At 40.8% G+C, this 12471-nt stretch overlaps 2 protein-coding genes across 2 annotated transcripts; one reads left to right on the plus strand and one right to left on the minus strand.

Annotated features, from left to right (window-relative positions):
• Positions 1-1509: 1509 nt before the first annotated feature.
• snapin (SNAP associated protein) lies at positions 1510-5050 on the minus strand. Its single transcript, XM_046417581.1, has 4 exons — positions 4913-5050; positions 4454-4500; positions 4184-4302; positions 1510-3035 (listed from the first exon to the last, which is right to left on the minus strand). The coding sequence occupies exons 1-4, from the start codon at positions 5026-5028 to the stop codon at positions 2928-2930; spliced, it is 390 nt and encodes a 129-aa protein (XP_046273537.1). The 5' UTR covers positions 5029-5050; the 3' UTR covers positions 1510-2927.
• Positions 5051-5237: 187 nt separating this feature from the next.
• On the plus strand, positions 5238-11277 carry chtopa (chromatin target of PRMT1a). The gene is made up of 6 exons (XM_046417580.1): positions 5238-5375; positions 6376-6465; positions 7587-7737; positions 8786-8960; positions 9092-9238; positions 9418-11277. The coding sequence occupies exons 2-6, from the start codon at positions 6401-6403 to the stop codon at positions 9618-9620; spliced, it is 741 nt and encodes a 246-aa protein (XP_046273536.1). The 5' UTR covers positions 5238-5375; positions 6376-6400; the 3' UTR covers positions 9621-11277.
• Positions 11278-12471: the final 1194 nt, after the last annotated feature.

The following is a 12471-nucleotide window of genomic DNA, read 5'->3' on the forward strand; positions in this document are numbered from 1 at the left end:
GAAGAACTAGTAATCTGGTGTACCTTGCCTCTTGCTCATTTGGGAGAGGCTCCAGCCTCCATATCCCTTTGACCCTGCAATGAATTAGCAGTAATAGAGTCCAAATGGTTTTTTGCCCTTCCAGAGGTGAGAATGTGAAAAATATAGAGAAAATATGATACAGTTCTCTCTAGGGTTCTCTTCTAAAGGCGAAATGCACTGCAGTACACAAGCTGCTCTACAGGGCCTATAAGGTGTTCATTCCCTTTTTATTGCTTTCATAAACGGAAACACAATTGTTATAACTTCGTTTTTTGTGACAAAAACAACTCCCTAAAAACTCTTTAATGTCAAAGTGAAAACAGATTTCTATTTCTAAGTATTTACCCCCTTCAAGTCGGTATTTAGCAGATGCACCTTTGGCCACAATCACAGCACTGAGTCTGTGTGTATAGGTCTCAATCAGGCTTGCACATCTGGACACTGCAATTTTACTCCGTTCTTCACTGCAAAACTGCTCAAGTCCTGTCAGGTTGCACAGGGATCGGTGTGAGCGGCAGTTTTTGAGTAGAGCTTGAGATTTGGGCTTTGGTTTGGCCTTGTTGTCTTTAAACCATTTCTGTGTAGCTTTTGCTGTATGTTTTGGATCACTGTCTTGCTGGAAAATAAATCCTCTCCTAAGTCATAGTTCTCTTGCAGACTGAATTGGATGGTCCTCCAGGATTTCCCTTTATTTTGCTTTCATTTTACCCTTTACCAGGGCCTTTTCCAGGACCTGCTACTCCCCACAATGCTTGGGGTCCACCAAACACAGTGTTAAGTCTGACAGCCAAAAAGCTCCATTTTGTCCATTTGGTCTCATCAGACCAAAGAAGCCTCTTGACCCTGGAGTCTCCTGGAGTGAATAATTATGCAATGGCTTACATTAAATACTTTTAATTCATTGACATTTCTACTACTAATTTGTAAAAATCTGTTTTCATTTTGTCATAATTTATTTATTTGCAATTTTGGCAAAAAAAAGCCAATTATTGTGAATCCAATAAAAGGGAAAGCATTGTTTCATACGCTCTGTATGAGCTACAAAATTTGTCAGCTTCCATGTGCCTTTCAATAGTGAAATACTTTTTAAGTTAAGAACTATTTCACCATGAATGCATCACAGCTGTCTGCACACTAATGCCCCACCATATACAGTTGGTGCAATTTTAATTTTTTGGTTTTTTTTGCCCCCTAACCCTCAGATAACAACAAATGTCTTAGAATTTTATCTGTGCTTTCCATGAAAATTGGCCTTAACCTACTAAAATTCAACAAACATTAATGAAGAGAGCACATTCCATATTCCTTCCTTTTATAAACCATGCTACTCACCCCATTAAGGAGCTAAGAAGAAGAAAATAATGAATCTGTTTTACATGCTGTCCAACACCTATATGGTGTGCAGTGGAAGAAACATTACAGACTTTGCCTTAATTTCATCATTTCATTTACGCACAAGCTCAAAAACATGAGATCATAAAGGTAATGTATATTTTAGAAACATTAATTTAAAAAAGAAATGAATATGACATAAAAATGGAAATCATAAGCATTATGTACGGATTATTATGTTTACACAATAAGGTCCATTTTCATCACTTGGACCTCTTTAACATCAATATACTTTGTGACACGTCAGCAGAGTTTCACAGCAAACACAGTAAACATAAATGGGTACATATCTGTAGTTAAAAAAGCATAAAATAAATTAAGAGCCAACTAAACCGTTAAGAGCTGCTGTTCTGTCACTAGACATGTTGTGAATTAAAGTCAAAACACGTTTAAATCTGTACTATCTGAGTCATAGTCATGTGATCACATACAAACCCATTGCTTTCTCAGAAGTTGAGGTTTCATCTGCACTTGAGGCTTAGTCTGAACTGCTGTGTCCTGCAGAAATCACCCCCCTGAAGAGGTCACTGTGTCTGACGTTCAGATTAAACCTGCTGCAGACTCAGATTGCCAACAGGTAGGGCAACACTATAATCACGTGAAACTCACAGAATTGTGTAATTATGATTGAAGATGTCACTTCTTCCCACAGGATTAGTGGTTAACTGGCAAACATAACAACTAGTTCTTATGAAAAATACAAAAATGCACCGCCATAAGTCCAGTGTCTGCTGGGGAACATGGGGTCACTTTGACATAATGTAGGCATAATGTAAATTACTGTACGTGTTTTGTGAGACCAGCCACCTCAGCTAGTGTGTATTTGACAAAGATTAAATAGAAAAAAGTATCCAGACACCTTCTTACAGGACTGTTTTTCAGCTAGGCCCTTTACCTCCAAAATCTTAATGCTTCAGCATACCAAGATATTTTGGACAATGCTATGCTTCCAACATCGTGGCAACAGTATGGAGAAGGCCCTTTTCTATTCCAGCATGTCTGTGCCCCAGTGCACAAAGCAAAGCTCCATGAAGACATGGTTGAATTAATTTGGTGTGGAAGGACTTTTCTGGCCCATGCAGAGCCCTGACCTCAACCCCACCAAACACCTTTGGGATGAACTGGAATGAAAATTGTGAGGCCACGTGTCATCATCTACCATGTGTGTCTTTTTTCCAACATTTTGCTCATTGGAATTATCTTATCAGAAGAAATAATGTATATGAATTAATAAATAAATGCCCCAGTATTTGGCATTGTGAATTTAATTCTGTCCTATTTTGGGTTAGGTAATAAACTATTTGCAGCTACCAAATGCTAAGAAGATAGGAGCATGGATTTTTATTATGACACAACATCGATCAAAGCAGTGCAAGACAACATTCGGGCTTTAGACAATCAATTAAAAGTGAAAGGAAGACTTGTCCTTGTGTTAAAGATTTCCATACTGCTGTGTCTCTCCTGGCCAGGACAGTTTACAGTATTTACTGTGCAGAGCAGAAGGAGGAGGTGACTCAGGGTTTACTGGGGGAGCGGGAGGCGAATACTGCTGAAGCCTCCAGCATGGTCTTTCTTCGTGCTGTCTCCTTAGCCACGTTGTGGTTTAGGCGCCTCAGACGTTCCTGGACAAAGAATATTTAAGTCACATTGTTGCTTGTATAATTTTACTGTTTGTTTACAGTTTGTTCCCCCATCTCCTAGTGCATTACAGTAATGTTTATTTTACTGCTAACTATTTAAAAATCGTGAAATTCTGCAAATATTGTGTGGATGTATTGTGCGTTTTGATAGTTTCTTTCAAAACACAATGCAAAGTGCCCCAATACAGGATCAATAAGGGCCTATCTCATCTTATCTTATTTTATCTTATCGTCTCACCGTCTGTGTGTGTGCTTTTCTGCTTAAAGTAGACCAGATTAAATAGTACCAGCAATTACTGTGGTGATGAGTAGTTGTAGCAGTATCTCTGGGGGCAGCCGTTGGAAAAGCGGCTTGTGATCGGAGGGTCACCGGTTCGATTCCCCCACCGGGCGGGCAGGAAAAATTTGGGTGTGGTGGAGTGATTAATGCGAAAAAATGCTCCCCCCCCTTCATTAGCTGGCTGATGTGCCCTTGAGCAAGGCACTTAACCCCCCAATATGCTCCCCGGGCGCTTGATGCTGCCCACTGCTCCTGTGTGTGTTTCACTGCATGTAATTTGCCGGGTGTTGTATGTGTGTGTTCAACTAAGGATGGGTCAAATGCAGAAGACGAATTCAGTGTGTGTATGTAAAAATATATATACTGTCAATAAAGTTGATTGATATTGGTGGTACTGGTAATATAGAGAGATAGATCCTTTTTGATCCCAAGAAAAATTCAGTATCCGGTAGCATCAGTGCAAAGACAAAAAAAGACAGTATACACTTATGCATATACAAAAGAATCATAATATACAAGCAAGCTGTATAGAAAATTTAAAGCTGCATTAACCAAAAGTTTTAGCTGAATTTGTGTATGCCTGATGAATCTAAGTCTGTGACTGTGTGCTGTTTGCTGCTGGCAGTACAGAGTGGATTTATCAGAGCCTCTTCACTACAAACAACAGTGATGGAAGCAGAATTTACTGACCAAAGAACAAGTTGAAATTGCTAAGAAGGTCCATAGAACTGCAGATTTAGCGCTAATTCTCTGTGGCTTTGTTTTGTCATTGTTATTGTCAAAAACATTGTGACTTGTGCAGCTTTAAGCACAGTCAAAAGAAGTCCCATGTCAAAGGATTACCACTGACCTGTGCATTCTGCAGTATGTTGTTTACCAGCACTACTCTGCGCCTTGCATTCAGCAGCTTCTTTACATAAGGGTCCAGATCTAGGGCAACCTTCTGATGTTCATTTATCCTGCATAACTCTGCAAAGACGCACAAGACCAAACCAACAGTTAGCAAATATGTTATCCAAAGAACTCCATACATTCATTTTTTCTATAAAACTAAAAAATAAAATAATAAGAAATTAACAAAACTCACGAGTAAGGGATATAACATTATAAAGTATATTACCTGTAGCCAGATTGTCTATGTGTTCTCTTAATTCTACTTGGCTTTCTCTGCAAAGAATAAATGAATCACATTAATCCAGAGGGAGGACAGATAATACAAAGAATGCAGGGCAGCATAACAGTTCAAGTGCAAGACAGTTGCCGTTTGAAAACAGACCAACAGATTCCTCAAAATGTCAACAATAGTCTCGAGTTAAATCAAGACCCACATCACACATAGCAGCTAAGAACATAATGGACAAAATACCATGTCCGTGCTTGAAAAGCTAAAGGCTAATGAAACTTATGGGAGAGTTGGCTAATGTGTATAAAAATAACATCCGATTATGAAATATAAGTTAGTAAACATCATATTCTGCAAAGTCACGAGTCAGTCACGGGACCGGCAGACGTACCTACGGCAGCAGCTATGTGTGATTAAATAACATCAAATAAGGATTCCATAAGGAACCAAATTTACCTGACTGAGTGTACATGCAAGTCGAGCTGTTGGACAGCTGGCTTCAGGAGGTCCAGCAGTCCCTCGGCGATAGCATCTTTACCTACAGAAGTCTCTACAACAGCAGCTGCGGCCATTTTACTAAACTATCAACACACACCGCCAGACAGGAAATACGTCATCGTGACGTCGGAGTCATAAGAACCTCTCCATTTTCTTCCCTAGATCAGTCAGTCTAGCTATCAGCACCATTTTCTGGAGACGAGTTGCAGGTTTCGGTCTCTGGCGTTTTAAAATCATTGAGGAAAGACCGACACTAGACTGTAGTTTCTTAATTTATTTTACAACGCTTAGTTAGGAAGCATATCATAGGTTACATATATATACACAAGAATATTCACCAAACGGCAGCGGCCACACCGTGCTGGCACTAGCTAACTGCTAAAGCTAATCCTGTGAGGCTTTCAACGACTCAACATTCACTGTAAGTAAAAAGGCTTAAAAATGATTATCGGCATTTGAATTCCAATTGAGCATCTTAAACAATAAAAAACACAAATAACTGCATCTAGAGTGGACAGATTGGGCGTCTGATGTGTGCCCTTTTTTAAGTCTAAGCCCGACGAGCTAAATGGTCCTGTTAAGTTCGAAAATAGTAATAGTATTTTCTAAAATAACTAATGCATGTAGAGGGGAGGACATTTAAACAAATGGTGGAACAAATGAATGATGGCCTGCCAGCTGTTGATTTTTTTCCAACCTAGCTTGTAATGGTCACTGCACAGTCTCCACCATCTTGTGATTAGATTCACATTGCTTGTTTGGTATTAGTTTTAGTTGGTTAATGTAAGTTTAATTCAATGTGCTTTTTAAAGTTCCATATAAATGGACAGTGGCAAAACTACACAATGTTGTGTTTCACTTTTAAAAGGAATTTTATTTATTAATTATCTTTAACCCAGCAATTGACTGACTCAGAATTCTTTCCAATTTCCAGTCAAATTTAATTAAGTTTTGCATCCAGCATTTGCACATTACCAAAAAAAAATAAGTGCACCTGGAAGCTCTATTATGCGTTTTGTTTTCTGAAATCAAATAGTTTTGGGTGTCAGACAATATGAAGCTACTTGGCTATTATATGTGCAGCAGAACATAGATGATGTTGAAGTCATGTATTACACATCACGAAAATGTTTATCCTATTTACTTTATTACTACTACAGAGCTACAAGTCTGTTTTTTGTTAATAAAAACAGTGAAGCTGGATAGAAATCTGGATATTTTTCCAACCTGCAACCACACTGAAAACTCTTTTAGAGAGCAGCAAGTTAAACGTAGAATAATTAATATCAGCTGTAAGAACATCTTTCTTAAATCTTTATGTAATGTTGAGTCAAATGTCTACTGTGATACCCTGTTATTGCAGTCTGGATTTTGTCTACCGCTCCCTTATGACCTCTATTTTCTGTCCCATCTGTTTCCAGGAGCCTGCACGTGAAGTCTGTCAAAATGAGCGCAGCCTCCTCCCAAAAAGTTGTCCTGAAAAGCACCACCAAAGTGTCCCTAAATGAGCGGTGAGGCGCCACGCACCCTGTCAGCAGTTAGACACCAGATGCAAAGGCCAGCCTTGGCTTGTGAAGGTCCTAGTGCTCCCCATGGAAGGGGACCAGACCCAACATGGATGCTGTCCTAACTGTCCCCAGTGTGTGCACTGCTTACTCAACTTTTTTGGTCTTGTCAGCATTTGGTAGTGCACCAGCAGAGTTAAATGTAGTTTTGTGGAGCAGAGGGGGCTTGCCTGGACCAAATATCTTGTGTGAGCCGTGCACACATGTAGACAAGGGGGTAGGTTAGTGGTCATTCTTGGTAAGCCTTGATAAACCTATGCTGGACACGACCACTGTCCTACAAATACCTTGGCACTCCTGCTCCCTTTTACTTATACAATACAGTATACATGAAGTATACGTGTTTTAAAGGGGAGAGGAAGGCTTATGCTTAACCAGGAACATGGGGCACCTCTTAATCCTCTCTGCCTCTCAGACATTTCTCTCTCAAACCAATGGAAGTGAAGCACACACTCTTATCCTGTTCTGTCATTGTCTTTCACCTCCAACTCTATTAAAGACCAGGTACTCAGTCCAAGCTTGGACGTGACAATGAGCTCCCCTTTCCCCAGCCGTCTCTCCTTCCCTGCTCTGAGTCACTCTGTGGTTTTTCCACAAGTCACGGTCCTTGCTGTAAGAGGCTGGGTAGCAAAGCACTGCTCATGTCCAGGGCCTCTGCTACTGCACCATGATGACACCACAGCCAGTCAGCTGGAGGCCTGTAAGTGGCAAATTGTGCTCTTCTTCTGGCATCTTCTCTCTGCTTCCATCACTCAGTCTGTCTCTGTATTCTTCTGTTTCTTTGTTTTGTTTTTTTTGTCTTAGTTTGCCTCCCTTCTTGTGCTTGTTTGAACACATGCTAAATGCAACTATAAATCATTCTGGATATTGATATGATTGAGAGAGAAAGTGAGTGCCAGCAAGTGGAACAAAAGTCTTACATGACAAAAGAGCCACGACAGTCTGTGTGGCCACATCCATAATATGAGAAATGACTTGATGTGGAACCCTGCTTCCTCCTCCTCCTCTGTATATCCCCTGTCCCCGTCTTTTACTTCCTCCCTCTTTTTCCCCTCCCACCTCTAAAGCTTCACTAACATGCTGAAGAATAAGCAGCCCACTGCGGTAAGCATTCGAGCCACCATGCAACAGCAGCATTTGGCCAGTGCCCGTAATCGCCGGCTGGCCCAGCAGATGGAGAACCGACCCTCAGTGCAAGCTGCTCTAAATCACAAGCAGGTAAGACAAAGGTCAAACAAGGTGGGTGTCAGCGGGCCCTTTTTACCATGCAGGGCCATTTTGTAAACTGACCTGCCCAAGAATGCATTTATTTAAGAAGTAATGCAAAAGGGGGTTCCAATAACTTAAGCTTTTTGCTTGCCTGTCTAATCCAGGACTTGTCAGTAATGCTTTGATTAGGGATGAGAATCTGGTTTGATATGATCACATGACATGAAATCAGTCTCCACCGTCTTCTTATGTGAATATGTTTTGTTAACATGCAATCACATCAGCCAATGTGTTAAAGTAGGAACGTTTATTTGGTGAGTGACTATAGCTACTAGATCCTTAAGGAATCTGTGTTTTTGATATTTAAAATAAATTGAATAAGGTGAAAGGGAGCAGTTTGCATAAAAAAAAAAACTTCTATAAACCCATGACCTCCTCTGTTCCAAAAGGTGGTGAACATGTGTAATTCAGCACGTAAAGACTAATTGTTTCTAAGAGTTAAGACCATTGGGAACAAAGGGTAGAATTAAAAGTATTGGAGTGAGTTTACTATTACATTTCCACAAAGTTTAGAGCTTAAGAGAGATGTATTAAAGACGAGACCATTATAGCTTGATTATTGGTTCCTGCTGTGTGTGTGCTTCCCAAAATGCAGCTCTGTCAGGTCCTTTGTTAGACTGGGGCTGCTGTTGGAAAAATTAAAAATTCAGACTAAAAACAACAGAGGGCAAGTTAAACAGTAGAAATACGTCATTCAGGGATATGCTCTGTATATATGAATATCCAGAGCAGCTGTTTTGCAGGTGATGCTGTTGTGTTGTCTTACAGCAAAAGTTGAAGTTGGTGCAAATTTTTAGCTGGAGCATTGCCACCAGTACTGGGTTAATGGATAAGGGACTGAGGTTTTTTTCCATACAAGGCTACGGTTACCTAAACCTAGCCTTAGGTGATCACTGAGTGCCTATAACCACCACCTGTAGAATGATTTTAATTCAGAAATGCCCACCTTGTTTGTTAGAAGTAATCCTAATTGCATCCCTAAATATCTCTGTGGTAGAGCCTGAAGCAGCGTCTGGGGAAGAGCAACATCCAGGCCAGGCTGGGTCGGCCTGTTGGGGCTCTGCTGCGTGGAGGAGCTCCTGGAGGCAGAGGAGGAATGCGGGGGATGACCAGGGGAGGTCTTAGAGGACGAGCCAGAGGAGGTGCATTGAGGGGAGCTCTGTCCCTGAGAGGTGTGCATCCCCCTTACACAGTATCATTCCTGTGCTCGGTCAGGGCTCCACTCTCAGGCTCTAGATTTTTTTTGTCGTTTACTATTTGTCCTGGTTTTGCATCAAGTCATGATGTTACTTTTGTTGCACAGGGAAGCGTGTGCTTACAGGTGTTCCCATGCGAGGCCGTGGCGCTGCTGGCCGTCTGACGATGCGCAGAGGAGGCCGTCACCGCGGAGGAGCTTCTGGCAGAGGAGGAGCTCTGTCCCGAGGAGCAGCACGAGGGGGAGTAGCCAGAGGTGGGGAAATTACAGTGCTTTGTTTTTTCCATTATTTAAGCATGAAAAAGGTTGTTCTTTTCACTTAAACTAAATTTAGTGTATATAGACAAGTCTGACCAGTGTGAACTTACTGAGTTGAATTGCTGACTCTCGTTCAGTGCTATGCATTCACAGTCAGTGTTTGTTTTGGTGGACAGGCCGCGGTGGGCTGCGTGGTCGTGGTGGCTTTGCTGGTCGAGGCGGTCGCGGCCGTGGACGGGGCCGAGGCATTGGCCGACCAGCTGTGACCCGTGAACAACTTGACAATCAGCTGGATGCCTACATGTCAAAGACCAAAGGTCATCTGGATGCTGAACTGGATGCCTACATGGCCCAGGCAGATCCAGACAGTATGGAGTGATGCTGATGGATTCAGAAGCAGAAGGACATGTTGAGTCAACTACAGAACTGTACAGCTGAATACACACATACAGTGTAGTGTATTTTACACCAGTGCTGACAAATTGTTAATAATTAAGATAAGTGGGGACAGTCCAGAACTCTTAGCTCTGGAACAGCAGGAAATCAAGGTGTCACCTGATTGTGCTCAGCCGCTACTAAATTCTGTATTGATCTGCTCCTGCAAAACCCTTTTAATTCTAGAATAACTGAAGGGACCTTTTTAAAGTATTATATATGTCATGAAAAACGGATATCTGTAATTACTTAAAACTGATAAGTCATCCAGCAGATGTTGCATTAACCTTAGCTTATGTTGTAGTCCATCTTTTTTTTTATATATATATTTCTTTTTAAATAAGATTTTAGTGTTGCTGTACTCAGACCTTTGGAGATTGATTAATTTTCTTTACAATGCAAAACCTTCTGAAATTTATTTGCTGAAAAAAGAATGTAAGTTTTTAAGCCAAGTATATTTTTGTCTTCATATTTGTAAGTTGTAGTACAATGAAGAATCTTCCAGCTGTCAGCATTCTTCAGTGGAGTGCTGGCTTTCTTTGTTCTTGAGAGCATTTATATGACATTATCAAGCAAGTAAATAAGTTATGCGTCCTTCAGTGAAATATTGGCCAGAAATCAGATTAGGACATTGGAATGTTGTTTCTCAGAATCAATAACTAAATTTCCCAGTAATGATGTTATTGACTCCTTAAAACTGAAACGGTCTGTACCAGTGATCTGTTGTTACCATCAGTTGCATATGTCTGATGATGAAGCAGTTTTTTTAGGCTTAATAGGTAGCAGTAATGCCAGTAATTTACAAGCAAAAAACTATTTCAGGCGTGTGTAAATTTTGTACCACAAATGAGTTGTGTGCGCCTTCATCCTTGATAAAAATCACACAGTTTGTGGGTATCTGATCCAACTGTCTTAAATGTCAGCAAAACTAACCTCTTTGTATATGTTTTGTGACTGAGGTCCTAAATAACTATTATCAGTCAAATTAGGGTTTCAGAGACTAGTTTGTGAGAGAACAAAATCTGGGATTGTTCCCTAATTCACACGTATGTGTGGGCTTAGGTTCCATACATGACATACCTTATTTTGTTACAACCGCTGGTACTGTTACTCACCTTTTGAGTCGTATGTGATGACTGTTTTCATAAAACCTAGATATCAGATTAAACCAGGATTTTCTAGTTGTCATCAATGTACTTGTGATACGATTTGTCACAGAACTACACCAGTGAGTTTAATTGTATATGTGTAGTACTCAAGTCTAACAGCAGACGGCAGCAGCTTGTAGCCTGCCAAAAAGCAAAAGAAGAAGAGTTCAACCAAAGAGCTCCATATTCACCCCCCCTCACTCAAATATCAAGCAGGGATGATCATATTAAGTACATCACAATTCCCTTATTAGACATTTCCTCAGTCCTTGAGAGGAGCTGGCGGCAGGAGTGGGCTGAGACAAACAGCTGTTGGACAGCTTCCAGCAGCCTTCAGTGTGTTCAGGAAGTCCTGGTAACAGTCAAAGTTGTGCTATTGCTATCACTTTGTATGCATTTTCTAGTTTTAATCGTGACAAGGTAGCCTATTAAAGCTACACAGACAACTTGTGATTTTGATCCTGTTCATTGTTTAAACTCAATTTTACATTTAAGTAAATCAGATTCATCGGTTTGGTGCTGTATATAAATCGGCTGATCGGACGTGTCCTGAGACTACATAAATAGCCTGTATTAAAAACATTAAAAGTCAAGCACGGAGGCAAGAAATGAAAGGCCATAGCTTTAATTAATGGTTGATCAGATTTTCAGGACATAACTCCTATATAGTTGCTATTTTAAGAATCCTCCCATCCCACATTTGTGTAGCTAATCACTTCAATAATTAAATCAGCCCAACAATAATATAGGCCCCTGTTATAAAGTTCTCTATTTTATATCTGTGTTAACAAAAAACTGCTATGACTGCAGAGATGTGTAGCAACAGCAATAATACCAGAGTTCTGAAATTGTAGGGAATAATAATAGTAATGTTTGTGTACAGTAAGTAATAATAGTAGTAGTAGTGTTTGTACAAATATTAACAATAGAAATATGACTAAACAATAATAATAGCAGTCAGTGACAAGCAGGACCACAGTAGGAGGGAATAATTGAGCAGAAATATTCAGCTGTCTTGAGCTGGCGGGCATCATGAAGGCATTATGAAGTCCATCAACCTGTTTTTCTCAACAAAGTGATCAGGTGGGGGCTCCAGGTTGGAGGGGAATTGACCTGTCGGGCTAAGGGACGATCCCTTGGGTCCTGTGCTTTGAGGGTGGGAGAATGGATGCAGTTTATTTCAATTTCAATTCAGTTTACTATAGCACCAATTCACAGCAAAAGTTTTCTCATGACACTTTCCAGTTAGAGCAGGTCTAGACCAAACTCTTTAATTAAACTGTAATACAGAGAACCAAACATTCCCCCTTGAGCAAGCACTTGGCGACAGTGGCGAGGAAAAACTGCCTTTTAGAAGGCAGAAACCTCAGAGCAGACCCCGGCTCAAGATGGGCGGCCATCTGCCTTGACCGGTTGGGTTCAGAGAGTTGAGAGAGAGAGAGACATAGATAGATTTCAATGCATCCGAAAGATTCTCAGTTAGGTCTGAAGATTGTTGTCATGGTCCTTGAGATGTTTTTGAGCTGTGATGGGGAACCCTGCTACTGAGGGGAATACCCGTTACCATAGGGGCACTTTTCACTATAGACTGCAAGCTTGTGGTGCAAGATGGTGTTTGAAGCTGCTATTCTGCATGTCGGTCATGGC

Source organism: Scatophagus argus, chromosome 17, assembly GCF_020382885.2.
Source record: "Scatophagus argus isolate fScaArg1 chromosome 17, fScaArg1.pri, whole genome shotgun sequence".
Taxonomy (NCBI): domain Eukaryota; kingdom Metazoa; phylum Chordata; class Actinopteri; family Scatophagidae; genus Scatophagus; species Scatophagus argus.

Excerpts from the sequence above, each read along its gene's own strand:
- snapin (XM_046417581.1), bottom strand. The coding sequence starts at position 5,028 with ATGGCCGCAGCTGCTGTTGTAGAGACTTCTGTAGGTAAAGATGCTATC. Across the intron at positions 4,303-4,453 it reads CATAGACAATCTGGCTACAG|AGTTATGCAGGATAAATGAA; the intron begins GTAATATACTTT and ends GCGTCTTTGCAG. Across the intron at positions 3,036-4,183 it reads ACATACTGCAGAATGCACAG|GAACGTCTGAGGCGCCTAAA; the intron begins GTCAGTGGTAAT and ends TTCTTTGTCCAG.
- chtopa (XM_046417580.1), top strand. The coding sequence starts at position 6,401 with ATGAGCGCAGCCTCCTCCCAAAAAGTTGTCCTGAAAAGCACCACCAAA. Across the intron at positions 7,738-8,785 it reads CTGCTCTAAATCACAAGCAG|AGCCTGAAGCAGCGTCTGGG; the intron begins GTAAGACAAAGG and ends TCTCTGTGGTAG. Across the intron at positions 8,961-9,091 it reads GGGAGCTCTGTCCCTGAGAG|GGAAGCGTGTGCTTACAGGT; the intron begins GTGTGCATCCCC and ends TTTGTTGCACAG.